We start from the raw sequence: 27,112 nt of genomic DNA, 5'->3' as shown, positions 1-27,112 counted from the left end.
CATTCTACAGCTTTGACTGCACTCGACACAATGAAATCACATTATTTTGACAAAGCTAATAGACGTGATGTCAGCTGTTGAGGATCACTTCAAGAGAGTTTCAAGTTATTTTCATTAAATCTCCTGAAACATATGGAAAGCAATGGAGAGCTGTTTTTTTTATTGTATGTGTAGTTTCAGAGGTAAAATTCAGTATCCAGTCGCAGTGCATTTCTGAACATGTGCCGTGGAAGTCCTCTTCTTGAATCTGAGCTGCTGTTATTGGCCAGTTCATACTTGACTGCTCTGCAAGAGGGGGGATGTCCTCACGTTCATCATAAGCTAGATATATTTGCAAAACACCATGAAAAAAACCTCCTGTGCTGTGGTGGTACACATTTCACAGCTCATCGTGATCGTCCACCGGCATGCCTCCGTAGTCGGTGATGGTGCTGATCTTGATGAAGTCCATCTTGTCAAGCATCTCAGAAAGTGTCAGACGGCCATCCTGACAAGCAGAGGACAGGGAAAGATAGAAATATGGAATTATGGGTTTTATTCTACATGTCATTGAAGGGTGACAAATGCCCCGAGAGGCTAGAGGATAGAAAAACAAGACATGGATGCGTATTATTGTGGCTGGACCGTGTATGGTCAATGTGCTCCAGAGGATGTAATGGAGGACCGTTCATGATGGTGTATACAGTAACTTCATCACTCAGTCAGAGACTGAGACTCTCGAGTTTACAGGGCTGGCCCCGCTTTGCTGCGGTCCAGCCACATTTATTATTTCACCACTTCCACTGGTACCAACCATTTCAAACATTTGTGTAAGTTTGGAGTGTTATTTAACTTTAACTAGCTATAAAGTTAAGTAGCGCTCCAAACTTACAAAGAATTTTGGTGAGGAAAAACTGTCACAGCCATTTTCAAAGGGGCCCCTTGACCTTCTCTCTGACCTCCAGATAGGTGAATGAAAATGCGTTCTATGGGTACCCACGAGTCTCCCCTTTACAGACATGCCCACTTTATGATAATCACATGCAGTTTGGGGCAAGTCATAGTCAAGTCAGCACACTGACACACTGACAGCTGTTGTTACCTGTTGGGCTGCAGTTTGCCATGTTATGATTTGAGCATATTTATTATGCAAAATGCAGTACCTGAGAAGGTTTCTGGACAATATTTGTCATTTTGTTGAGTTGTTAATTGATTTCCATGTTGATGGGAGTATTAAATACTTGACAAATCTTCCTACGGTACATTTTGACCAGATAAAAAATGTGCTATTAATTTGCAATTAATCGTGTTTAACTATGGACAATCATGCAACTAATCGCAATTAAATATTTAATCGATTAACAGCCCTAATATATTGTTAATTGTATTACCAATATATTTTTTTAACAGAAGTAAAGGCCTAGTCTATACTGGAAGATTTCATCTAAAGTATATGTCCCCAGGCTCTTAGGCAGACTGTTGTGAGCCTGATTATGAGGGGCCGTACAAGACATAATTCATTCTTGCACGCACACACACATGCATTGTCCTTTCACGTACATATATTTTCTAGTTTAATCTGTAAATGATTGTATGAATGGCAGATCAAAAATACCCAAAGACAATCTTTGTACCCTACAGTAGCTGTTTGCTCTGGTAAATGTGATTTATTTTCACTAGACAGTGGTGGATCTTGAGGCTGAAGTGAAAATTTGATGTGTTTTGGTAAAGAAATCAGTTGCTGTTGGCTGGAACACAGACGACCTGCTCAGCGCATTAATTTTATGCAGCAGTAGTTTCCAATATCGATAAATATCATTATATGGAAAATGTACGCAAACTTATCGAGCTGATGTTCAAAGCAATAAACGCATTACATGAGATTTGCAAAAACAAAAACTAATGATCTTATCATCCCAATGGGATTCTGCTCAAAGTTTAGCTACTTTAATAGCCCTACGTCAGCTTTAGCAAGTTTAACACCAACACCTTCAAACTAAATGTAATGTCTTATTGGAGGCAGAAAGCAGCAAACCACCTTCTATATATGAAGAGAGCTGCGCTATTATCAGAATTACAATCATATAATACAGTAATGTAAGTGAAGTTTCAAGAGTGGTTCGTGCAAAATAAAAATAAAAATGCGTTTGTAGAAAAAAAAAAATACTTTAATAGTAAAACCCCCAAAAAGTCAGTAACACAGCCCTTCAGTCAACAACTCACCTCTCTTCCAACTGTGCATTTCATACAATTTTTGACAGCAAATGTTGGCAAATGTTCACTGGTAAACATAACCATGTCTGTCTCTGATTAAAAACTCTGTAACCCCAACGTTTGCTGGTCTTTATTATACAACAATTGCATCTCCCTCTGTGTGTTGAGACTACTTTCCAACCTCTCAGGCTCATAGAAAAAGGCATTGTTTCAGCCGGACGCCAGTGCATGTTGGACGTTATCCACAGTTTTGTGTGTGTTTGTAATTTTTGAAGACACACAGTTTTTTGCTCGACAAAAAGGAATATGTTATCTATGAGGATATGCATCTCAGTTTAAAACAATCACGTGGATGTGTAAGTAAAGCAAAAGAGAGAACAGTATCATCTGTATTCACATACACAGTATGTGAGTGCATGCGGAATCAGAGTGGATTGTGTGTATGTGTGTATGTGCATGTGTGACCAAAAGGTACATGATTATATCCTTGTAACCCAGAGTCAGAAACCTTACTTTACTGAGAACCACCCTCACCCCCCCACCCCAAAAACCACAGTAACCAAATTCTCCAAGTGAGCTTGTGATAGCACATCAAAGTTCGTCGTGTCTCTTCGTTAAGTCTTCCCCGTAATTGGTCGCCTGGCTGCCCACAAACATGTTCCAGTTAGCCAGAATCTCCTTCTTGGTTATTTTCTGGTCCTGTCGTTTGATCGCCAGATTCCATCCGATGTTGGTTTATTGGTTTATGATTGAAAGAAAGAGAAGGTGGGGATACAGGAGGCGATGACAAAGACACACAGACAGACAGACAGAAGCTTGTTATTAATTAACTCACATGAATTAACCCACAATTACCCAATTATTTGCACCGTGTTAACTTATATGTTTGACAGCACAGACAGGTGATGGACTATCTTTTGACCTACTGTACCTCTCTACATGTTGTACCTGTCCTACTTTTATTATTTATGACATTAATTACATTGCCGTGCAGTGCTATGCGTAGCGTACGGTACATTACGATACGATATACTTTATTGTCCCCCCATAGGGAAATTTGTCTTCATTCACTCACATGCTGCCAAAATTGTGAGTCACCTCACAGTATAATGTAATTAAAATGTAGATGTTGCGCATCATTTGGATAATTGTGTTCATAAATATCTTAGCACTCCAACCTAAGCTGTTCTGATATTGGAAAATGGTCAATATGGAAGTGTGGGTCGGTGTTTATGGTGTCTCAAAGAAAGGCCCAATGTACTGTGTATGGCGGAGGGTTTAAGTGGCGGCAGGTGTACCTTGTCGGCGTCTGTCTCATGGATCAAGTGCTTGGCTTCATTGTCAGCATGGTCAACCTCTCCCGGCAGAACCCAGTTGGCCACCTCTTCAGCATCCATGTAGCCATCCTGTACAACACACAACTGCTTTACTGAGGAGTTCACTGTAAGAACAGGCACAGTGGAGGCACGCACACATCTAAAAAAAATAAATCCGGTCAACACATGAAAGCAGAAGAATGGTAACGCTAAGCAACAACCAACTGAAAGTGAAAGGCGTCATTGTTCACAGAGCATCAGTTTCGCCGGTTGTAGCACTTAAACACACCATGAAGAGTTATTCTGCTGTTGTCCCATGGAGGCACACATTAGATTCATTTTGTGTTTTAAACCTTTATTATCATGCTGGTCTGTTTGATGTTGTACAAGAGGGAATACTGCCAACCTCTGCTATGACAACAACTATACGAAATCCTTCAACCTTTACTAGCTATTGATATATTAATGTAATGATTAATCAGAGTTCCAAATTGATAGTTTAGTATACTTTATGACACTACTATCATTTTCCCTTTGATAAGAAGGGTGGTGCTCTGAGGTGGTTTAATTAAATCATATTATTCAACATACATAATATCATAATAATAATTATTATTATTAATATTAATTATTATTAATATTAATAATGCCTTTTTGAGCTACTGCACCAACGGTATTTGGTGCCCCGTTATTATTCATATATATTGATAATTTATTAATATTAGTTTTATTGATATTATCTTTAATATTAGCTAATAACCAGACCAGCTCCTATTGGCGTCATAGGAACATGACATTACATCAGCAGAAGGTACTTGTCACTTTTCAGACACTGATAGCAGAGGCTGCCACGCAAGGTGCCAACCTGTCTTGCCCAAGGACACTTCGACATGTATAAAGTATTTCAAATGAGCTCCACCTCCACCAGCATTAAAATGCTCCTTGTGTGTTCACTCTGAAGGGAACCATTATGCCCAACGAGTACTTTGACATTTGATACTTTACATTACATGTTGCTGATAATGTTTTTGTACTTTTACTTAAAAGGGGAACTTAAACCTAAATTATGAATTCCAATATGTTATTTCTACGGCCTAGGGAAGTGCAATACCTATTTGTGAACATGAGCTCTCAAAGAGAGAGAAGTAGGCCTAAGTCTCTCAACAACTCTGGAGCTGCTCCACAGACGATGAATGGGAGGCTGATTTTATGAACCCACAAAATGTTTGTTTTCTTTTTTATACCCAAATGAGCTTTAGTCTATAGCAGTGTTCTCAGTAGTGAAACAGAAAATGTTCCCATATACTCTATACTACTATAACATTCCCCTGGCTGCCCTCAGTGTGGTCTAGAACATCTCTCCCTATCCATCGTCTATGGAGCGGTTCCACACTTTATACCCTATGACATCACAAGTTTGAGTTTTAGCACTCTAGTTTTTGGATTTGGGGGAGAGTTATTCATGTTTACTAATGTTTGTTGGACTGTCTTAGACCATAGGAATATGGGCGCAGTTCCCTGTTAAGTCAAATCTTGAGTATTTTTTACATTTTTCATATTGCTGCTTGTACTTGAGTAAAATATACAATAGCTGGTGACTGCAGCTACACTGTAGCTTTTACCTTGTTGGTATCTCTGAACTCGTAGAATTGTTTCCTCTCTGTCAGGACCCACTCCGGCTCGCTCTCCCCATTCTCTGGTGAGTACATGTCACCTGTGGAGCAGCAGCAGTACACACACACACATTTAGGACCTCCGGGTTGGGAGTGGAGAGGGTGGTTGGTCTAAGAGAAAACGGGAGTCACCTACCGATGTATTCCGCTAAATTGATCCTGCCATCGCCGTCCTTATCAATGTCTTCCACCGTTTCCTAAATGAGAAAAATGATTTAGTTCTCATCGTGGTCCTGTTACTTAAAGTATTGATCAAATCAGTTTTTTTTTTAAAAATGTTTCTGAACATTAAGAGCTCTGTACGAGGAGGAGGGGGCAATAATATGTGCCTGTTATATAAACGGTATCAAAGTAGGGCCATGGTACGGAGCCTCCCGAGGGGGTCATAAAGTTAGGGGAAACAATATCCATGCAAACAGATACATAGTGGCTGCAAATGTGTATTTATGCCTATAAAGCGTGAACCATATCTCACCACTGGCATTGCCATCCACGGAGCCACACATCGCTAGCATGGTAAAAAATACTTCATCATCTTATCATCAAAGTCCCTGGCGGTTAGAGAGTAGATTCTACCTGCACTGCCACGCCTCTCATGTAATCAAACTCCTCCGGATGAAGGAAGGCAGTGAACTCCTCGCGCGTGGCAATACCGTCGCCGTCTCGGTCAGCTGTCTTGAAGCGCCTTTCGTCCCGCATGAGCAAGGTTCTATAGGTGGCCTTGTCGTCGACGTCATGAAACTCATCGTCTGGAAAGAAAAAGCTTTGATTTTCAGCATTCTGGTGTTCCATGTACAGGTAGACAGTGTTTCTGTCAAAACAGATAGTCCTAAAACAGACTATATCTGTGTAGAAGTCATTATTAAAGTGCTCAGAGAAATGGAAATTCAAACATCCTTGAAAATCCATCTGCTGTGAAGATAATGCACAATAATTCAAAGCTCCAGATGAGCTAATAAATGGAACCTGAGGTGACACTGTTTTGCTGACTTTCTTTTCCAGCTGAGCCTAAAAGTTCATGACAGCTCCCTAAAAGTGAAGCCAAAGCATCTTTATCGTCCCCTGGTGGCTGGCTGCAGTAAAGGTCATAAAGCCCGCCCCCTCCATGTTAGCGGATAGAACATGAGACAAACTAAAAAGTCAAATTACACGTCAAATAAATTTCTCCTAAAGATGGTTTCTGTCATTTTAGGTAGTTCTTATCACGCTGATGTTTGTTCAAGTGTTTATTTTTCTGATCCGTTTGGTTTTAGTTAGCTATTTGATGCTATAAAAAAGGGGTTGTGATGTCATGATTAGTAGCTGTGATTGACAGCTGCTCTGAGTGAAGTAGTCACACAGCCGGAGGCTCTGAATTGTACGAGAGAGGAGATGTAACTTTCCATAACCGTCACCAGTCAGTAATAGAACATGTGTCAGTTTGATCATAAATGTAGTTATAGTGATATTACGGTGAGTTGTTGTGTGTCTTTACAGCCAAACAGCTACAGTGGTGCTAACGTAGCAGCTAGGTGGCTCTCAGGCTAATACGCTGTGGCCGTGCTCGGCTCGTGATTGGTTCGGGCGGGTGTGTGGGCGGGGCCTCGATACAGTGGCTCCTCATCAGAATAAGTGATTTACAAAAGGGAAAGATGGATACACTATACTTGTAGTAGGGCAATTGGTAGAAAGTATATTTTTGTCATTTGTCAGCTACGGCTGGTGTTTCTCATTACTTTGGATATTTTGCATTTAAGAACACTAAATGAGTAGAGCCGGTTCACGTCGTCCGTTCAATAATGAGCGTAGCTTTAAAAATGTGGCCTAATAACAGGAGATGCTTGTGTTTCCTTAGACAGTTCTCAGTTTCCAGATCACAAAGAAGGAGGTAGAAAAGAAAAGGAGGTGGTAAAGGAAGAAATAAAGAAGGAAAAAAGGAGAAGAAAGAGTTAGACGAGTTAGCAAGGAGGTACATCTTTCACACAGAGAGAATTACCCATATAGTAGCCGTAGGTGGTGTTTTTGTACTCTTCCCAGCCTATCTTTCCGTCTCGGTTCTGGTCGTAGTCCTTCCAGTGTTTGTTCACGTTCTCCTCGATGTACCTCCTCTGCCTGTGTTTGATCCAATAGTGCAGCTCTACATGGTTGATGTAGCCGTCCTTGTCGGTATCGATGCGGTCCACAATCTTCCTGTTGGGAGAGATGGGTTCAGGGTTATGGATAAGGGAGACAGCAATCATCTGCTCCCTCATGCTTTTGGAAATAGAAACCCAACTTCTGATCTACACACACACACACACACCACAAATAAAAACACCTAAATACAAACCTGTGATAGAAGCACCATTTTTTTTATAGCTGCGGTTTACATTCCTCCTACTGCTGGACTCATCAGCCTAATATTTTTGGTGCTCATATATGACCTCTTGTGGTTGCACTGATTCACACTTTTTGTAAAAGTGAAAAAACATGAAACTCAATTAGTATATGACCGTATGAAATAATATGCAAGAGAAGCATATCGTTTGTTATTATGATACCAAATGGTATTGTGGAATTGTGGGATGTTATTCTCTCTTTTCCTTTGGTAAAGGATGCTCCAGTGTATCCTATGCTAAAGGACATAATGAAGGAAGCATTGAAGCACCTTTCCTCAGCATTTAGAGAATTCAAAAAGCTCTAGTCATGGCTGCTACTGAGATTCCCTTTGACAATAAATGAACCTTGAATGTTACGACTGTTGCTGAGACAGTTTGTGGCAGCGGCGGACAGTTTAGAAAGATTATGCCGGAGGTTAGTTAAACCTACGCCAATTTGTCTTTGCTCTCCTCGGGGGTCAGCTGGTCAAAGGTCTTGGCCTCCTCCTTGCCCAGGAAGGCCTCGTGGTCGTACTTGAAGCCGTCACCATCGTCGTGGGCATGGTCACTCAGATCGGCTTGGTGATGGACGCGCTTCTCCTTAGCGGGGACGGCAAAGGCAGCAGCAGCCAGGACGCAGAGGGATGCTAGTGACTTCAGCAGCATCATGATTGACTGGTGGGGGTGGGGTGGAGACAAAAATTCTGATGAGTGTGTGTGTGAAGAAACAAAAAAACATACAACAAAATAAAAACAAAAAAACGATGATGACATAAAATAAAATATTGTGGATTCACAGCTCTGTTTTCCATTTACAACGCTGAGTGAAATGCTGAAGACTACAGCGCCTCCCAAAGGTCAGAGTCTCAAACTGAGGGAGTAAAAGGCCCACATCTGTCTCCTGATAGTATACAGGTCTCTCACATTCATCTGGGGTTCACCAATTCTTCTGCTGGCCAGGCCAAATATTCAAACCAGCTTATTCCTGAGCCTGCAGTTCAGGTGACTGGCTGACTCACTCTGAAGCTGCTGAGGAAATGAAATGGTTTGTGCATTTCTCTTAAAAAGGTTGAAAGGTATTTTCATTGACACAGACAGCAGCCAGAACTGTGCCAACATATTGCAACAACTTCAAGTGCAACAAGCCCTGTTATGAAATCCTGGCTGGCAGAAATATGATAATTTCTTTAGTATTACCCATATTAATCTCAAATGTGCTTATTTTGCACCAATCCATATATATAGGCCTTTTGTCAGATGTCCAAATAGGACCATGTCATCAGCATATTAAAACAAAAAAAGTGCTCTTTAATCCTAGATTTAGAATAATACAGGAACAAGAACACATCCCTGGATTTACAGTGAGAGAGTCAGACATCAATCATCCCAGTGGCTGTGACTCTGTGGTCGACAGACAGAACATCTTGTATCCAGAATCAAGTCACCAAATCACTGTAACTTATAGGGATGTTTCATCATAGAGCTAAAAACTGAGCTAAAACCCACAAACTTTTTCTCTCATTAACATTCAAATTGATAACAATTCATAAAATGACTTGTAAATTGATAAGAATGAGCATGTAGTGTCTCATTTTATAGTTAACCCTGCAGAACACATGAACCCATCATTAAACTGTTTTTACTTCATGTTGCTGGAAGTTCATCAACTGAGGCTATATAGCTATATGCTAATGTGCTAAATATGCTATGCTAAAAGCTTGAAATTACACAGACTAATACTGTTAGTCTTCTAATAACGTTTTTGAGGCAAGAATAACTCACCAGTTTGTTGGCAGCTTCTCGCGACACCTCCCTTCAGCAGCTTGAACAGCAGATAGTCCGCGTTGGCACTCCTGTACCTTTAAATATGTCGAGGAGGCGGGACTTGTAGCTCATGCAGCCAATCACTAGCACCCTGAGGAGGTTTCTAACCAATAGGAAGTAAGAAACAGTAGTGAAATCATAGTGAAATACTGTTGGATGATTTCTTATTGGCTGTTAACCGCCACGTTGTCACGCAAAAGCGGACCGCTGTGGCTTGTCTCGGTCTCGACAGTAGACGAGGGGAGCCGATTATAGCCGAATGCAGCCGAGGGGAGGAATCAGAAAGACGCGCCTGAAGCTACATATTCTCGATTTATACGGATTAGGAGTTGCAATGGCGGAATATATATATATATATATATATATATATATATATATATATATATGGATGCTGAATATATATATATATATATATATGTATGTATATATATATATATATATATATAGAGAGAGAGAGAGAGAGAGAGAGAAATCATAACAAAATATAAATAAGAATTATGTATAACATAGCTATGTCTTTAGCTCTAATCTTTAATATATATATATATATATATATATATATATATATATATATATATATATATATATAGTGTACATAGTGTACATGCGTGCATATATATTTATATATACACACATATATACACATGTATATGTACATACAGTATATATATATATATATATTATGGCAAGCCGTTCAGGAAATTATTATATATATAATGTGAAATTTGAGAATATGGAATGAAATCCTGAATATATTGAATGAACTCTGAATATATGGAATGAAACTCTGAGAATATGGAATGAAATCCTGAATATATTGAATGAACTTTGAATATATGGAATGAAATCCTGAATATATTGAATGAACTCTGAATATATGGAATGAAACTCTGAGAATATTGAATGAAATCCTGAATATATTGAATGAAACTCTGAGAATATGGAATGAATTCTGAATATATTGAATGAAATCTGAATATATGGAATGAATTCTGAATATATGGAATGAAATCTGACGTCATCACGGCGCTGCTGCTGTCTTGTGTTTTAGGTCATTATATTAATCATAATGAGCCGTCCTCTGAGCAGGACACATAACAAATACATCCATGGTCTGTATGCACGGCCGGCTGTGAGACGAGTGGTCAGGGACCGTCTATGAAGTGCATTGAATATTTTTCCCATTATAAATACACCAAAATTATGCAAAAGCACATTTTTCCAAATTAAGCGTTGTACTATATCCAGGAAGAGACCAGTGGTGATGTGTGAAGTGATTTTGGTATCACTACACTGTATAATAGTGGAGTTATTGAATATTTTTGTAGCAACTCTTTTCGGCGTTGCACTTCGTAGACGGTCCCTGACCACTCGTCTCACAGCGGGCCCGCATACAGACCATGGACTAAAGGCTCGTAGTGATTAAAATGAGCTTGTAGCTGGTTGTCTACCTCACTACGGTTAGAAAAGAGCCCTCGTTGGTGTTTTAACTACATTTCGTTTATGAGTTATTGATCCGGGAAGTTTAAATCTGTCAATATTTTTCCAACTTTAGTGAACTAGTTCAGTTCCGCATTACTCTTCCATGATGCAAAAGTGAATAAACTCTTCATCTGTAGAACGGTGTTGAATATGTTTACCAGTATTATTTTGGCCTATGCTACACATATTCACCAGGGTGTTCATTATCTCCTCATTATTTAGGATTACTGATACTAGATTTCATGCTGACTCACTCATAGTGACACACACGTCTAGCAGCACCAAGAGCTGTACGGATAATGACCTAAAACACAAGACGGCAGCAGCGCCGTGATGACGTCAGATGGAATGAACTCTGAATATATGGAATGAAATCCTGAATATATGGAATGAAACTCTGAGAATATGGAATGAATCCTGAATATATGGAATGAAATCTGAATATATGGAATGAATCCTGAATATATGGAATGAAATCTGAATATATGGAATGAATCCTGAATATATGGAATGAAATCTGAATATATGGAATGAATCCTGAATATATGGAATGAAATCTGAATATATGGAATGAATCCTGAATATATGGAATGAAATCTGAATATATGGAATGAATTCTGAATATATGGAATGAAATCCTGAATATATGGAATGAAACTCTGAGAATATGGAATGAATCCTGAATATATTGAATGAATTCTGAGAATATGGAATGAAACTCTGAGAATATGGAATGAAACTCTGAGAATATGGAATGAATCCTGAATATATTGAATGAATTCTGAGAATATGGAATGAAACTCTGAGAATATGGAATGAAACTCTGAGAATATGGAATGAAACTCTGAGAATATGGAATGAATCCTGAATATATGGAATGAAATCTGAATATATGGAATGAATTCTGAATATATGGAATGAAACTCTGAGAATATGGAATGAAATCCTGAATATATGGAATGAAATCTGAATATATTGAATGCAACTCTGAGAATATGGAATGAATTCTGAATATATTGAATGCAACTCTGAGAATATGGAATGAAACTCTGAGAATATGGAATGAAACTCTGAGAATATGGAATGAAACTCTGAGAATATGGAATGAAACTCTGAGAATATGGAATGAAACTCTGAGAATATGGAATGAAACTCTGAGAATATGGAATGAATCCTGAATATATGGAATGAATTCTGACGTCATCAAGGTCATGCTGCCATCTTGTGTTTTAAGTCATTATCCGTACATATGTTGTTGCTGCAAGACGTGTGTAACTGAGTGAGACAGCACGAAATCTAGTGTCAGCAATCCTCAATAATGAGGAAATAATTAACACCCTGGCCAATGCGTGTACCACGGGCCAAAATAGCACTAGTAACCGTATTCAATACCGTTCTACGGATGAAGAGATGTATTCACTTTTTCATCGTGGAAGACCGAATGCAGGGATGAGCCTCACAGGCCAGGCAGTTCCCGTTCATCAGGCTAACTTTAACCAAAGTGGTCCAACAGCGCCCCTTCTCAGCGTTAATACAGAGAGGAACACACCTTCAACTTCACAGATGCCCCCCCGCAGCAGCCCCTATCTACAACCTTCGCCCGTTCACTCGAAGGGGCCCAAGGAACAAGAGGTAACACTAGAATTGGATGCATTTGAAATGACGTTAAAGATGGTTTAACCAGGAATATCGCTCTCTTTAAAGAGCCAGACTACTGACAAAAATATTAATTTTACCGTTGCCAGGTTACTTCGGTCTTTTAAAGAATATTGTGTGACTTTTGTGTTGTGGTAAATGGTTAGTTCTGATCCAAACTAACCATTTAAAACACCAAAGTCACACAATAACACAAAACAAGCTAACCGATCGAGGCAGCGGTAGACCAGCAACTCCTCTGTAAGGTCAACATAGTCTGGTGGCTTATAACGGCCGTCTAGTCCCATATACTCCATCTAGCTAACATTTCTCAACAGTCATTTGCGCTGCATTCAGCTGTTGCCTTCTTTTTTTGCAGTAATATTAGTAACGTTTTTAAATAATTGTCCTACGCTATGTAGTAACACTGGTATGATAGCCTATAGCCTAAATTTCAAAATAATTTGCATTGGTGCAAATCACCGCTGTATTCACACTGTATTTTTAATAACATTGCAGTAAAGTATGAAGTTACATAATTGAATTGTGTAACTTACCATGGTTTGACACATTTCAGCCACAAGATAACTAAACTGCTGTTTAAAATAAATTCACTGCTATGTTTGTGAACAGGAAAAGATAAGTGAATATATATCAGCCTACACGTTTAATGTAGCCTATATAAATGTATAATTTGATGATATGAATGATAATAACAATACAATTAGTGGATAATGTACATGTGTTTACAGTGTGTAATGTAATTGAATATAGTGTAGCGACCCTGGTCAATGAAGCTACGAGACAGGAACTGGTTTCGCTGGTACTTTATTCCTCAGCTTGAACACAGTTTACTGTGGGCCGTAACCAACGCCAAAACAACAAAGCTAACTCTTTTACAGCGTGCTATCTGCATTAGCAACTCACTTCTCATCTCCCGCTTCTCGTCTCTCACACAACCTACAAACTAACAGGACCAACAACAACCCTCCCTCCTAATGCCTCGGCCAATCACAGGTGGCTATCTCCACAAATCACTGTCAATGCTGCGTTCGCTGACATCATGTAAACCTGACTAACTACAGAAACAGAACTTTTAACTTAACAGTTGACCCCACTTCACCCAGTCCGTTACAATGGTTTGATTTTCTTTAATATTTCTAAGGTTCCACGGACAGTTAAGCAGTTCTGTGGCTCATCCCTTCACCAGAGAGGTAATTCTCCTGCCAGACCATACATATACAGATGTGCCAAGGCGTGCCAGGAAAGCTTGGCTTTTTGAAAATGGACATATAAAATCTGCCTTGGAATTTGGCTGTGACTGGGACTCCGACAAAGTAATGCAGGCAATTATGGCGGCCTTCCAGCCAATTGTGGAGGGATGCAGGTAAGCTTTTGATCATGATATGTATGTTTTATGGTATTTGTATTTTTGCAATAATAACATGATATAGCCCACTGTTATAAGGTTAATTCGAAGTGTGTTCAAGTTAGTTGAACAGACTAACTGAAAAACTGACAATATAAATTTCTGTGTGCACATAAATTATGTATTGGAACTAAAAGCTTTCCATGTACTTTAGTGTAGTATTTTAGCTTTAACAAATGTTTCATATACAGTGTGCTTGTCATTTCCTCAGGTTACAGATCTTGATGCCATGCCACAACAAACTACTTGAGCCATCCCTTACCTCCAATCAGACTTTGAGTGGAGCCCTTGTCAAAAAACTGTTTCATCAGAAGTCCATTTATGTCAGGCCTGACAAGGTCATTTTAAGTGAGGAAAAAGAATCCGTAAGTAGTGCTTTTCAGTTACATGACAATGGCGAGACTGTTTACACTGGATGTCTTTAAACACTGTTATTTGTAGTATCCTCTGACATAATTAAAAAGATTGTTACATTGTTATGTTGTCATAGTGTATTAGATCCATTAAGTTTGTTGTGTTTATCTGCTTCAATTGACAGTCATGTTCTGATGAGGACGGTAGCCATACAAACAGCCGTGATGTCTCAGAAATATCGGACACTGAGAAATGTGGTAAATATTTTTATCTACATTCATGCAAAGAAATTTAAATGATGTTGGCTCAGTCACGACTGGTTGTGCAGGGTAATTGGGATTGGACCCAAATGCAGATAGAGGAGGCAGCAGGAGGATTTTTTAGATATAGAGGAGTAATGTCTACCTGAGCAGAATGAAGTCTCTCTCCCTCTGTGTGTGTTGGAATCAGAGATTCTCTTTGCTTTGTTGACATAGCCGGGCCGGCAGTATTTGCTCAAAGTGACGGACTGTAGCTTTAATGGATGATAAAGTGGTGGAATCCGATTGTGTATTGGGCTGTAGCATATATTTGTTCAGCTTTAATCTGAGAGGGACAAAACACAGGAGCCAGCAACTAAAGATGGAAAATATATTTGAAGATTTAAAAAATATATCAAAGACAGAGACATGATTGTAAACTCATAATCTGAATCCAGATTATTTAATGTGTTTGGGGATTTAAGGGTTGAATAGAGTAGATTTTAAAATTGTAGACATCTTTGGATCTTGGCTCAACAGCATTCAGTGACTTTATTTCAGCTACTTCAACAAATGTAGTCAATTTAAACACAGTCAGTGAAATGCTGTTAAAACCCGTTAAGACTATACGTAGCCTATTTAACTTTCAAACTCCATTCTGCAGCTGCACCACCATCCTGCTCACTTAGAAATGTTAACATACAATATTGATATGATCTACAATATTATAGGAATTATTCCATCAGTGACAGCTGACATCAACTGACTTATTTATTTATATAAAAGAAGAACTTCCACTTGCAAAAAGAATGTAAATGTTACCACGGTAACTGACCCACAGTTTAAGTTATCTTTCTTTCCGGAACTTAATACCCACAGTTTCCCTCATCTCTGGGTTAACTAACTCAGAGTTTTCACTAAACCAGCTTTCTGTAACAGGGCCCTGGCACCAAAAGTTTCCCACCTCAGGATTAGTCAACTCAGAGTTCAGGTTTACACACAGTTTGTTAAACCTGCTTCAAATGGTACCCAGGTAACAGAAGCTCCAAATCAAAAACACAAGCCAAGAAACCAACATTGTAACTTTGGCAAACTGACAAGGAATGAGTCTGAAAGGGCCGGTTAAGTAATCGCAGGACTGATGAGAAAAGTGGAAACAGGTGGGCAGGGAAGGTCAGGTAACTGCAGGGTTGATGAGGGAAGTGAGAACAGGTGATGGGGAAAGGAGGGAAAGTCCGAGGGCATCTGATGGACAGGAAGAGAATGGCAGTGATATGAGGTGGGAATGTGGCCGGAGGGAGGAACAGAGAGGCAGATCGTGACATGTTCTGTATTTGTTTTTTTTTGTTTACACTATTTAGTTATGTAAAGTCTTTTTTAAACCAGATTAAAATTTATTTTAAGTAATATTTTGTTCAGAAAAATAGAGGTTATACTTATTTTAATCTATCACTTAATACATGCATTGTACAAGCTTAAGATGTGTTCTGATGCTCACTCTCATATAAGATAAATGTTACTGAAAAAGTTAAATGTTAACCTATTATTATGTGCCTCACATTTCAGCCAACTCCACTGTTGAGGCCCAGTTCCTCTTCAGTAGTACCCCTTCCATCTCCAGTGATGATCAAGTTATCTTGTATGTTGCCACCCAAGACATTTGCACTGATGCACCTTCCATCTCAGCTGACACCTTCACCGTGTCCACTAGTGCTCCTGTCATCACTATTGATGAGACTCTCACCTTGTCCAGTGGAACTTCTGCCATCTCAAGTGGCAACACCCATGGCTTGTCGATTGGTCCCACTGTCAATGCCAGTGGTGACACACATTTGTTCTCTGCTAATAACACCTCTGGTGTGTCCCATGATCCCACACAACCCAGGGACCCACACAACCCATTTGGGAATAGTTCATCCAGCACATCCTACAGGTACATCTTTTTTTTTCTTTTTGACATTTTTCTCTCTTTTCATGACCTGGGCTTTATAACAGTGAGCCTTATTTACCTTATTTTAGTACAGTTTTGTATTAGATTAGATTTACTTGATACTAGATGATTGTGCCCCCATTTTTACACACTTAATAATGCACTGTCCACACGTCTGTGTCAATATCATATATTTGTACCTTTACATTGTCCATTATAAAATATTGCTATTTTTTTTTTGTAGTACATACCTTGACCTGTTTGAAGAAGAATACCTCTCTGATGACCCTGATCTCCAGGAAGCCATTTCAAGGTCTTTAGATGCCAGCGCAAGCGAGAGGTCAGTAGAAGATATTATATAAAATGTAATTACTTAAATTGTAATGCACGATAGCAAAAACTATTATTTAGATTGGTAGCAAGATGCGTAAGCAAGCTGCAACCTAAATGGGTCAGAAATATATATATTTATGTATTCACAATATAGATTTTTTTCTTTATCGGATATCAAATCATTTCTGTGGTCATTTTGTCAATATTTTTTTTAAATCATAGTGTGAAATTTTGTGAAGATTACCCATGCTATAACATACATTACATTTGATGTGTGTGTGGGATTTTGTGGTTTGTCAATGTGTTTTTGGATGGAGGCAATTGTCAGTGTTGAAAATGATTCTGTTACTCTTTGCAGTTTGCACGTATGTGCGATATATCAGTAGGTTAAATAATTCTGGAAAAGCTAGAAACAAGTAAAACTCTGCTTCTTTCTAAAATAGATTTCAATAAATGAATGAAGATTGAATGAATTACAATCTAGTGGATGTTAAATTTTAGTTCAGTTGGCGAGTTATTACCATTGGCAGTAATTACGTTGTATTTGTTTTATTGTTTATTATTGTTCCAGTGATTTAAAGATGACTTCGGAGAGAATAATGGAACGGATTGGCTCTAGAGTAAATACTGACAGCACTGTACGCTTCAATATCATAAGAAGAAATGTGTGGGATGGAGCATGCAGAGCCATGGCCAGATCCAATTTTTCACCTGAGAAGAAGGTAGATGTCAAGTTTACTGATGACTATGGAATATCTGAGGGGGCTGTGGACAATGGAGGACCCACTCGGGAGTTTTTTCGACTCTGTCTACATGAAATCAAGGACAAAATTGGCATCTTTGAGGGTCCACCTAATGCTAAAGTTCTCACATGCAACTCCAAAGGTACTTATGGTTGGATTAATTAATATTGCTGTAAGAAGCCACTATTTGGATCAATACATTTTGTATCTACAATACTTTTTTGGAAAGGGAATTTTGCATAAAAAATTAACCTGAGTTCTCTATTCTCACACAGATTGATGGCATTGTGACATAAACATTCTTTTTGATGTAACCATTTGACATGTGATGTGATGTGTGTTTAATTTCATTTGATAACAGCGATGAAAGACAATGGATACTTCTATACTGGCCAGATCATGGCAATGTCAATTGCCCATGGGGGACAGAGTCCATGTTTCCTGTCTGAACTCTTGTATGAGTGTCTCCAAAAGGGTCCAGACAATGTGAAGGTCACAACTGAACATATTACTGATGAAGAAACAAGATCACAGGTGCAATCGGTGAGCATATTTTCCTTTGATTCTATCGTATTTAGAAGCTTTTCATTTTGCATGCACCCATTAACACACAAGTTAAACAGTAAAGCTAACAATTGTATATCTTAATTCTAAATAATAGTCAGTAAAGATTTACTATCTTCATATCCTAATGTTATTTTGATATGTTTAGATCTTACAGGCTGAGACTGAATCACAACTGCAAGATGCAGTTGCACAGGCAGCCAGCTTGATCAGTCTGGCGGGTCACAATGTTCACATAACACTGGGAAACAAACAAGAGACTGCTTTGGACTTGGCTCACTGGTATGTCCTCCAGCGGACCCGAGCAGCTTTTGAAAGGTATGTTTATGTCCGAGCACATACCATAATTTTACCTTTGCATACAAACAAATGCTAGTTTTGTGTTGGTAACATGGTGGATATACAAGAGATGAAAGAGGAAAACGGATACAAGAAAAAAGCTTAGTTTTGAGTTGCTACCACACAAACTATGTTACCACAGTATACGATCAAATTTTATGATGGATGTAGAGTTCCATTTTTTAGTGCACCAGTGTAAGTGAAAGTATAATTTATTTTGTCTGGAATTCATTGTGGGTCCTCACTATATTAAACAAGGAAAAAACACCACAGTTTCCAATTCACTTGACCTACATATTACAATTTGTTTCCTTTTTACTAGGTTCAGAGATGGCTTAACGTCTCTAGGTGTCCTAGATGCTCTTCAGAGATACCCTCTACAGTTGAAGTGCCTTTTCGTGAAGGCTGAAAAGGGTTTGACAGCGGCTGATATGGAGAATCTCTTCCAGATCATTCACTCCGAAAGAGGGAGTAATGCATTCCAAGAAGAGTGCCGGAACCTGGCTTTCTGGCAGGACTATCTTCAGGATGCTGAATGTAAGTTTGGCATTTGGCACAATGTTTCAATATAAGACATTATTTAGGGTTCAAGGCCTGGAGGGGCAGATGCCTCAAATGTCTTCAGAAACATCTTGTAGTGTACCGTTAAGCCATAAAATGAGAAAGTCTGTGACACGGCCGCCATGTTGAAAACACTCGTGCCAATACCAAGCACCGCCCACCAGCCAGAGCAAACTTTCTCATTTTACAGCTAAACGGCACACTACAAGATGTTTCTGAAAACATTTAAGGAGAGAAATAGGCATTGCAGTAACAGAACATTGATTCATATTTGATCAGCGCTGCCTAGTTTGACTGTTTGAGTTTTGCAAGCAGTGATTGACAGCTGCTGTAGAGATTTCTCGGCTCTGATTGGTTGTTTTCCTTCGGGCACGTTGAAATTTTGCAGAGATTGAAGTCTCTCTCCCTCTGTGTGTGTTGGATTCAGAGCTTCTCTGTGCTTTTAGTGCATGTGAGCGTGCCTCACTGGCTAGCTCATGGCCGCCGCTCAGCACTGCTCTCATACGGCGGTTACAGCTGATGACATCGTCCCGACCTACGGCGTCATTGTGGGAGCGTAGCACCCACCCTCCAGTTACCCCCCAAGTTAACACTGTTAGTTCTGTCAGCACTGTCGCTGTTGTTTTCACTGCTAGCACCGTTAGCTGCGAGGTGCCGGCTCAGCCGTCGCCATGTTGAGAGCCGTGCTGAGGAGATAGAAATGCTCCGAATTGCGGAGCACCTTTAAGGGACCTCATTTCTATCATTGAGTAAAGTGACTAAGTGACATATTTTATGAATATTTAATATTATATTTAATGCATAACAATAACAACTGATAAACCGGTCAATTAACTCAAATAGTGAACACAATAACTACAGAATGTTTGTGTAAATTAGTGATTTTTGATGATGGGATCATATTAAATACATTATATCTTAAATAATAATCCAAACCTTGAAAATAATAATTATAAAAAAGATTTTTGATGATTCTTTTCACAGAAATGAATTAAATGCAGATAGATGCAGCCCCCCTGTGAAGCTTTGGCGACCCTTAATGGGGGTCGGGACCCCCAGGTTGGGAACCAGTGGTTTATATGTACCATAAATACATTAAAATTACAATTAAATTAGGTTTGTCAATTGATACAAATATTTAATCGTTATTAATCGCAAATTATTCACACATTTTTTATCTGTTCAAAATGTACCTTAAAGGGAGATTTGTCAAGTATTTAATACTCTTATCAACATGGGAGTGGGCAAATATGCTGCTTTATGCAAATGTATGTATATATTTATTATTGGAAATCAATTAACAACACAAAACAATGACAGATATTGATCCAGAAACCCTCACAGGTACTGCATTCAGCATAAAACAATATGCTCCAATCATAACATGGCAAACTGCAGCCCAACAGGCAACAACAGCTGTCAGTGTGTCAGTGTGCTGACTTGACTATGAATTGCCCCAAACTGCATGTAAATAAAAATAATGCTTAATGCTGGTTTATGGGAATTTAATTACTCACCCTTCTTACATCACTTCTGCATGTCACTTAATTGTGTAACTCTCTTTTTTTTATATTTTAACAGTCGAAAACGATGTCTCTCTGGAGGATATTCTTATTTTCTTCACTGGATGTGACAGCATTCCAGCTCTGGGTTTCTCTCCAAGGCCAAGCCTGGAGTTCATCACCAACTCCCGATTTCCATTGGCCAATACTTGCGAGATAATTCTTCGCATACCAGTTCATACCACATACACTGCATTCAAATCTAATATGGATTTCGGAATACGCAATGCCCCAGGATTTGGAAGAGCGTAAGACGCAATGTAGAGCTAGGGTTATGTTGAGTTGTTTTTTGTTATTGATATTATTATTTTGTTATTGATAGTGTTATTTACTTTTGTTCTTCCATGAGGCTAACACGCTAAAGTTGGGTTCAATTTTGGCGAGGAAAAACTGGCATGGCCATTTGTCAAGGTGTCTCCTTGACCTCTGACCTCAAGATATGTGGCTGAAAATGGGTTCTATGGGTACCCACGAGTCTCCCCTTTACAGACATGCAGTTTCTTGAATGCAGTATACATGTTATTTTTGCCTATTCTAAAAATGTAAAACATATTATACATAACATACTATGTAAAACACAGTGTGAAAACATTGAGTTCCAGTTTTGGCCCTCCAAGGGAAAAGTTTGGGCACCCTTGATCTAAAGGTTTTGGTAAAGCCTTCTAAAAATAAAGGGTTCTATGTTCCTGCTTTGCATGTTCTGGCTTTTTGTCCTTTTAGTGTCTATCAGTGCCACATGATGAACAGCAAAAAACAAATTACTTAGCAGACTAAGTATTTCTTTGAAGCAGGTTATATGCTGCGAAAAAAAGTTCTATCCCATGATTTCCATCGTCAATCAAGGGATCAATTGGCCTTAACTCAACGTCCCACTGTTGGTAATCATAAGGGCGTTGCACATGAAAATGATTGACTGGTCTTTGATGCTGAGGAAGTTGGAGCATTCCAACTGTCCACAGTTGTAGTGGGGACCTACTGTCCATTGTCCTTAAGCTGTGGTGGTTCCACTGGCTTACAAACTCATCCACAGATCTGTTTATTCTTGGAAGGTAAACATGGTGAAGAGCCCTAATGTGAAGTGGGTCAGTGCTATCTAAAATGTCAACGTTTTCCATAAAGAGGAAAAGGTCTTTGAAGTATGCTGACACCACCCTGTTTACCTCTCTCCACAATCTTTCAATTCTTTGATTATGGACACTACGTCCAACCATAAAACTTCCTCTGTTTGCCCCTCGATTTTCAATCATAAAGCGTGCAACATCCATATTCTCACTACCAGCATCACCCCTGACATGATGTGGGAGTCCAAATCGATGAACAGCATCCTGGAAAAGTTGCACGGCAGTTGACGCTCTGTTGTCTGTGCAACATCTCAGGTAGGTGATGCAGCGACTATAGCCATCAACTCCTCCGTGGAACACAAATCCCCATGGATTTAACTTGTGGTTTGTATCCTTATGCCTGGAATAAGAATACATTTATTATTATTATTATTATTATTATTGTAAACCACACTGGATGTACATACAAATATAACTTCTTTGGCTTTGCTGTCCTACTTTTTTTCTATCAGGCCTTTTCTACTTCTTACAAAAGTGTATAAGGTAGCATTTTACATTACAACTCTATAATAACATAGTGAAGTAATAATTTGTAATACTATGTAATCAACAAAGTAATAACCAGATAATAGCTTGGTATTAACAATGGGTATATCTGGGTATTATTAGACTGAAATTTATGTAACAGGGTAATAAGGGACCAAAAACAAAGGGTAATAATGGGGGAAACACAAAGATAGCAATGAGGCAAAACTATTTATTAATAGTAAAGTAATATTTTGGTAACAATATGTTAACCGGCTAAAAAAAAATGGTTATATCAGTGCAATACTTGAATTAAAAAATGATAATATGGCAGCATTAATGGGTTAATAACCTGATAACAATGAGGTAATATAGGTTGATGTTTTCAAAATATTATAGGGTATCAGCGTAATACCTAAATCACATGAAAATTTCATCACCATGATGGCATATTATTTATTTATTTATCATAGTTTTGGTCCTCAAAATTCTTACATCAATCTTCATTACTTGCTTCATTGACCAGCTAGGGAGTAATGACTGAAATGTTTATCAAATTTACAAAACAACACCTACCACACTTGATTTGGGACAGAGACATTGTAGACCCTCCGTTGAATTGCCCTTCGTCCTCTTAAGGCTCTTCCCACTGGATCTACTGTTCTTAATCGCTCTCGCACTCGCCATCGCTGAACTCTGATCCCTCTCCCTCTCAAACTGCCAGTGATGTAAGTCTCTCCTGAGCCAGGGGTTTGTCTAAGAACCTCCGTAAGAAGACGATCAAGATCATCATTTGAAATGTTGGTGAAACTCCCATAGTCAACTAAACCTAGTTGTGTCCTGTGGTTGTACAGTGTTCGAATGTTTACAGACAGCATTTGGGATATGGCCATCCAGCTAAATCCTAAGTCCCGCATGTGAGTCAGCTGAGCAGCTGGTATGTTGTACCTTTTAAGGAGAAAAAAAAAGTGTTAAATGTGCATACAAATACTCTGTTACATGTAAAAGTCCTGCATTGAAAATGTAACCTAAGTAAAAGTACAAAAGTATTAGTATCAAAATATATTTTACCAAAAGTAAAAGTACTCATTATGCAAAATGGCCGATTTCATAATAAATATGCTTATAAGGCTATTATATTCAGGAGTGGACAGCAATGAAGTACATCTACTTGAGTACTGTACTGATGTACATTTGGAAGCTTATGACTTTAACTCCACTACATTTGAAAGACAAATATTGTACTTTTGACTACACTACATTTTTATGAAGGTTCCCCTTTACTTGTTACTTGGAAACATAGCTTTTTAGTTAGTGGACAAATATTCTTTCCTTTTATAAAATGTGATGGGCCATATGTTTGGCACAGGAGAAAAAAACAATCACAGTAAACTACTGCTCCTACGCTGTCAGTGAATTTCAAAGTGCTAGCAGCATTTTTTTGAACAGTTCAATTTGAACTTGGCCGTGGTATTGATTATAATATAATACTCACTCAAGTAAGGTACAAGTACCTCAAATTTTAAAGTACTTGAGTAAATGTAGTTACTTTTCACCACTGCACAATACATTGAATTAATAATCTTGTTTGCAACTTCTTGATTGTACATGTACCATGTATTAAAGTTGGCCTGCATCAACCTCCATCCCCATACACTTGTTTCCATTTATATCACTTACCTTGGCCTTCCTCTCTGAGATGCAGAATGTGTGCCCATACCATGCGCTTGCATATCAGCTTCCACCTGAAGGTCTACTTCAGCCGACATCTCCCGAAGGGACTCGTAAATTCCTTCAAGAATGATGCTTAATCTTCTTTCAGCAAGGTTTTGTTGAACATGATTACTCATAAGCACTACGAATGTCTCAATAATGGAAATATGATCCTCAAGGTGACGGGATAAAGATTCCAAACTGTTTGTGTCGTTCGGAATATTACCAGCTGTTGCAAAAAAGTTTTCCAGTTCAACAAAGTATTGGAATATTTCATCTGATGCCATTTTGTAATGTCAAGGAATTCAGAAAGGTATCACTGATGTCAGGATATGACTATAGATTATGGTTTCTCAAGACTCAAGAAGATTCATTATTCTCAAATTTCCGTCAATATATCATGACTTTCATTCCATATTCTCAGAGTTTCATTCAATATTCTCAGAGTTTCATTCCATATATTCAGAATTCATTCAATATATTCAGGATTCATTCCATATTCTCAGAGATTCATTCCATATTCTCAGAGTTTCATTCCATATATTCAGAATTCATTCCATATATTCAGAGTTTCATTCCATATTCTCAGAGTTTCATTCCATATTCTCAGAGTTTCATTCCATATATTCAGAATTCATTCCATATATTCAGAGTTTCATTCCATATTCTCAGAGTTTCATTCCATATTCTCAGAATTCATTCAATATATTCAGGATTCATTCCATATATTCAGAATTCATTCAATATATTCAGGATTCATTCCATATTCTCAGAGATTCATTCCATATTCTCAGAGTTTCATTCCATATATTCAGAATTCATTCCATATATTCAGAGTTTCATTCCATATTCTCAGAGTTTCATTCCATATTCTCAGAATTCATTCAATATATTCAGGATTCATTCCATATTCTCAGAGATTCATTCCATATTCTCAGAGTTTCATTCCATATATTCAGAATTCATTCCATATATTCAGAGTTTCATTCCATATTCTCAGAGATTCATTCCATATTCTCAGAGTTTCATTCCATATATTCAGAATTCATTCCATATATTCAGAGTTTCATTCCATATTCTCAGAGTTTCATTCCATATTCTCAGAATTCATTCAATATATTCAGGATTCATTCCATATTCTCAGAGTTTCATTCCATATTCTCAGAGTTTCATTCCATATTCTCAGAATTCATTCAATATATTCAGGATTCATTCCATATTCTCAGAGTTTCATTCCATATATTCAGGATTTCATTCCATATATTCAGAATTCATTCCATATATTCAGATTTCATTCCATATATTCAGAATTCATTCCATATTCTCAGAGTTTCATTCCATATATTCAGGATTTCATTCCATATATTCAGAGTTCATTCCATCTGACGTCATCACGGCGCTGCTGCCGTCTTGTGTTTTAGGTCATTATCCGTACAGCTCTTGGTGCTGCTTAGACGTGTGTGTCACTATGAGTGAGTCAGCATGAAATCTAGTATCAGTAATCCTAAATAATGAGGAGATAATGAACACCCTGGTGAATATGTGTAGCATAGGCCAAAATAATACTGGTAAACATATTCAACACCGTTCTACAGATGAAGAGTTTATTCACTTTTGCATCATGGAAGAGTAATGCGGAACTGAACTAGTTCACTAAAGTTGGAAAAATATTGACAGATTTAAACTTCCCGGATCAATAACTCATAAACGAAATGTAGTTAAAACACCAACGAGGGCTCTTTTCTAACCGTAGTGAGGTAGACAACCAGCTACAAGCTCATTTTAATCACTACGAGCCTTTAGTCCATGGTCTGTATGCGGGCCCGCTGTGAGACGAGTGGTCAGGGACCGTCTACGAAGTGCAACGCCGAAAAGAGTTGCTACAAAAATATTCAATAACTCCACTATTATACAGTGTAGTGATACCAAAATCACTTCACACATCACCACTGGTCTCTTCCTGGATATAGTACAACGCTTAATTTGGAAAAATGTGCTTTTGCATAATTTTGGTGTATTTATAATGGGAAAAATATTCAATGCACTTCATAGACGGTCCCTGACCACTCGTCTCACAGCCGGCCGTGCATACAGACCATGGATGTATTTGTTATGTGTCCTGCTCAGAGGACGGCTCATTATGATTAATATAATGACCTAAAACACAAGACAGCAGCAGCGCCGTGATGACGTCAGATTTCATTCCATATTCTCAGAGTTTCATTCAATATATTCAGGATTTCATTCAATATTCTCAGAGTTTCATTCCATATATTCAGAATTCATTCCATATATTCAGATTTCATTCAATATATTCAGAATTCATTCCATATTCTCAGAGTTTCATTCAATATATTCAGGATTTCATTCAATATTCTCAGAGTTTCATTCCATATATTCAGAATTTCATTCCATATATTCAGAATTCATTCCATATTCTCAGAGTTTCATTCAATATATTCAGAATTCATTCCATATTCTCAGAGTTTCATTCAATATATTCAGGATTTCATTCAATATTCTCAGAGTTTATTCAATATATTCAGGATTTCATTCCATATATTCAAAGTTCATTCAATATATTCAGAGTTTCATTCAATATATTCAGGATTTCATTCCATATTCTCAAATTTCACATTATATATATAATAATTTCCTGAACGGCTTGCCATAATATATATATATATATATATATATGTATATATGCACGCATGTACACTGTTATTATTTGACAGCTGTATAACTGAGAATGTTTTGACCAGAATTTCTCTATTTCAGGATGAAAGTAATTTTGTATTTGTTTAACATCATTTGTAACATAGTAACACTGATGCACCTTCATTTGTAATTTGCATCTCCCTTTATCTTATGATTAATTATAAGGTAATTTAATTTATTAAAAATGTCATTAAATTATTGTTTTAAACAATAAATAACATGATTCTATTCAGAAAATCTTTTTAAAGTTTTTTTAAGCATTAGGGTTTGTATGGTAAAAAATCACATTACTTCAATTCATTGGCTCATTCATTTGGTTAAACTGGATTAGGCACTCTTACTGTATGCTGTTGATCCTACATTGTGAACCTGCTGCTGAGGGATCTACTGACCAACTGCTCTTTGGCAGGTCAGCCACTTCGTCCATGTGCTGAAGGTCCACACGCCAGTGATGCTCTCTTTGGCCATTTTACCGATGGAATCGTGGATGCTTTGTGTCTCTGATTGGCTCTCTGCCTTTGGATGCTGAACTGTGCATTCTGAGGAGTTTCAGGTCTTGATAACAACAGCTCCACTATCATC

At 38.1% G+C, this 27,112-nt stretch overlaps 2 protein-coding genes and 1 long non-coding RNA gene across 6 annotated transcripts; 2 read left to right on the top strand and 1 right to left on the bottom strand.

Annotated features, from left to right (window-relative positions):
* Window positions 1-142: 142 nt before the first annotated feature.
* On the bottom strand, window positions 143-26,994 carry rcn3 (reticulocalbin 3, EF-hand calcium binding domain). 4 transcript variants are annotated; one of them, XM_037792881.1, is made up of 8 exons: window positions 26,872-26,994; window positions 7,970-8,193; window positions 7,158-7,351; window positions 5,759-5,931; window positions 5,319-5,379; window positions 5,132-5,223; window positions 3,492-3,599; window positions 143-487 (listed from the first exon to the last, which is right to left on the bottom strand). In XM_037792881.1, exons 2-8 carry the CDS (start codon window positions 8,185-8,187, stop codon window positions 380-382), a joined length of 954 nt encoding a protein of 317 aa, XP_037648809.1. In that variant the 5' UTR covers window positions 8,188-8,193; window positions 26,872-26,994; the 3' UTR covers window positions 143-379. The 4 variants fall into 4 exon arrangements, with proteins under 4 accessions (XP_037648809.1, XP_037648806.1, XP_037648807.1 ...); XM_037792878.1 differs by lacking the exon at window positions 26,872-26,994 and adding an exon at window positions 9,301-9,458; XM_037792879.1 differs by lacking the exons at window positions 143-487; window positions 26,872-26,994 and adding exons at window positions 2,126-2,892; window positions 9,301-9,445.
* Window positions 12,382-14,483, top strand: LOC119502054. Its single transcript, XR_005210006.1, has 4 exons — window positions 12,382-12,456; window positions 13,625-13,846; window positions 14,100-14,253; window positions 14,427-14,483. It is a non-coding gene; the product is annotated as an uncharacterized LOC119502054 (long non-coding RNA).
* Window positions 16,130-20,806, top strand: LOC119502051 (G2/M phase-specific E3 ubiquitin-protein ligase-like). Its single transcript, XM_037792877.1, has 7 exons — window positions 16,130-16,414; window positions 16,656-16,751; window positions 17,316-17,629; window positions 17,849-18,030; window positions 18,200-18,369; window positions 18,713-18,927; window positions 20,533-20,806. The coding sequence occupies exons 3-7, from the start codon at window positions 17,326-17,328 to the stop codon at window positions 20,763-20,765; spliced, it is 1,104 nt and encodes a 367-aa protein (XP_037648805.1). The 5' UTR covers window positions 16,130-16,414; window positions 16,656-16,751; window positions 17,316-17,325; the 3' UTR covers window positions 20,766-20,806.
* Window positions 26,995-27,112: the final 118 nt, after the last annotated feature.

The sequence above is a fragment of the Sebastes umbrosus genome, chromosome 14 (genome assembly GCF_015220745.1).
Source record: "Sebastes umbrosus isolate fSebUmb1 chromosome 14, fSebUmb1.pri, whole genome shotgun sequence".
NCBI lineage: Eukaryota > Metazoa > Chordata > Actinopteri > Perciformes > Sebastidae > Sebastes > Sebastes umbrosus.
Note: the sequence above shows the minus strand (reverse complement) of the source record. Positions and strands in the feature narration are given on the sequence as shown.

What these genes read in the sequence shown, in the direction of transcription:
- rcn3 (XM_037792881.1), bottom strand. Translation starts at nt 8,187, where the DNA reads ATGATGCTGCTGAAGTCACTAGCATCCCTCTGCGTCCTGGCTGCTGCT. An exon ending in GAGAGCAAAGACAAATTGGC is followed by an intron (nt 7,352 to 7,969) that starts GTAGGTTTAACT and finishes CTCTCCCAACAG; the next exon opens with GAAGATTGTGGACCGCATCG. An exon ending in AGTTCAGAGATACCAACAAG is followed by an intron (nt 3,600 to 5,131) that starts GTAAAAGCTACA and finishes TGTGTTGTACAG; the next exon opens with GATGGCTACATGGATGCTGA.
- LOC119502051 (XM_037792877.1), top strand. Translation starts at nt 17,326, where the DNA reads ATGACTTCGGAGAGAATAATGGAACGGATTGGCTCTAGAGTAAATACT. An exon ending in CAAGATCACAGGTGCAATCG is followed by an intron (nt 18,031 to 18,199) that starts GTGAGCATATTT and finishes TGATATGTTTAG; the next exon opens with ATCTTACAGGCTGAGACTGA. An exon ending in CTATCTTCAGGATGCTGAAT is followed by an intron (nt 18,928 to 20,532) that starts GTAAGTTTGGCA and finishes ATATTTTAACAG; the next exon opens with TCGAAAACGATGTCTCTCTG.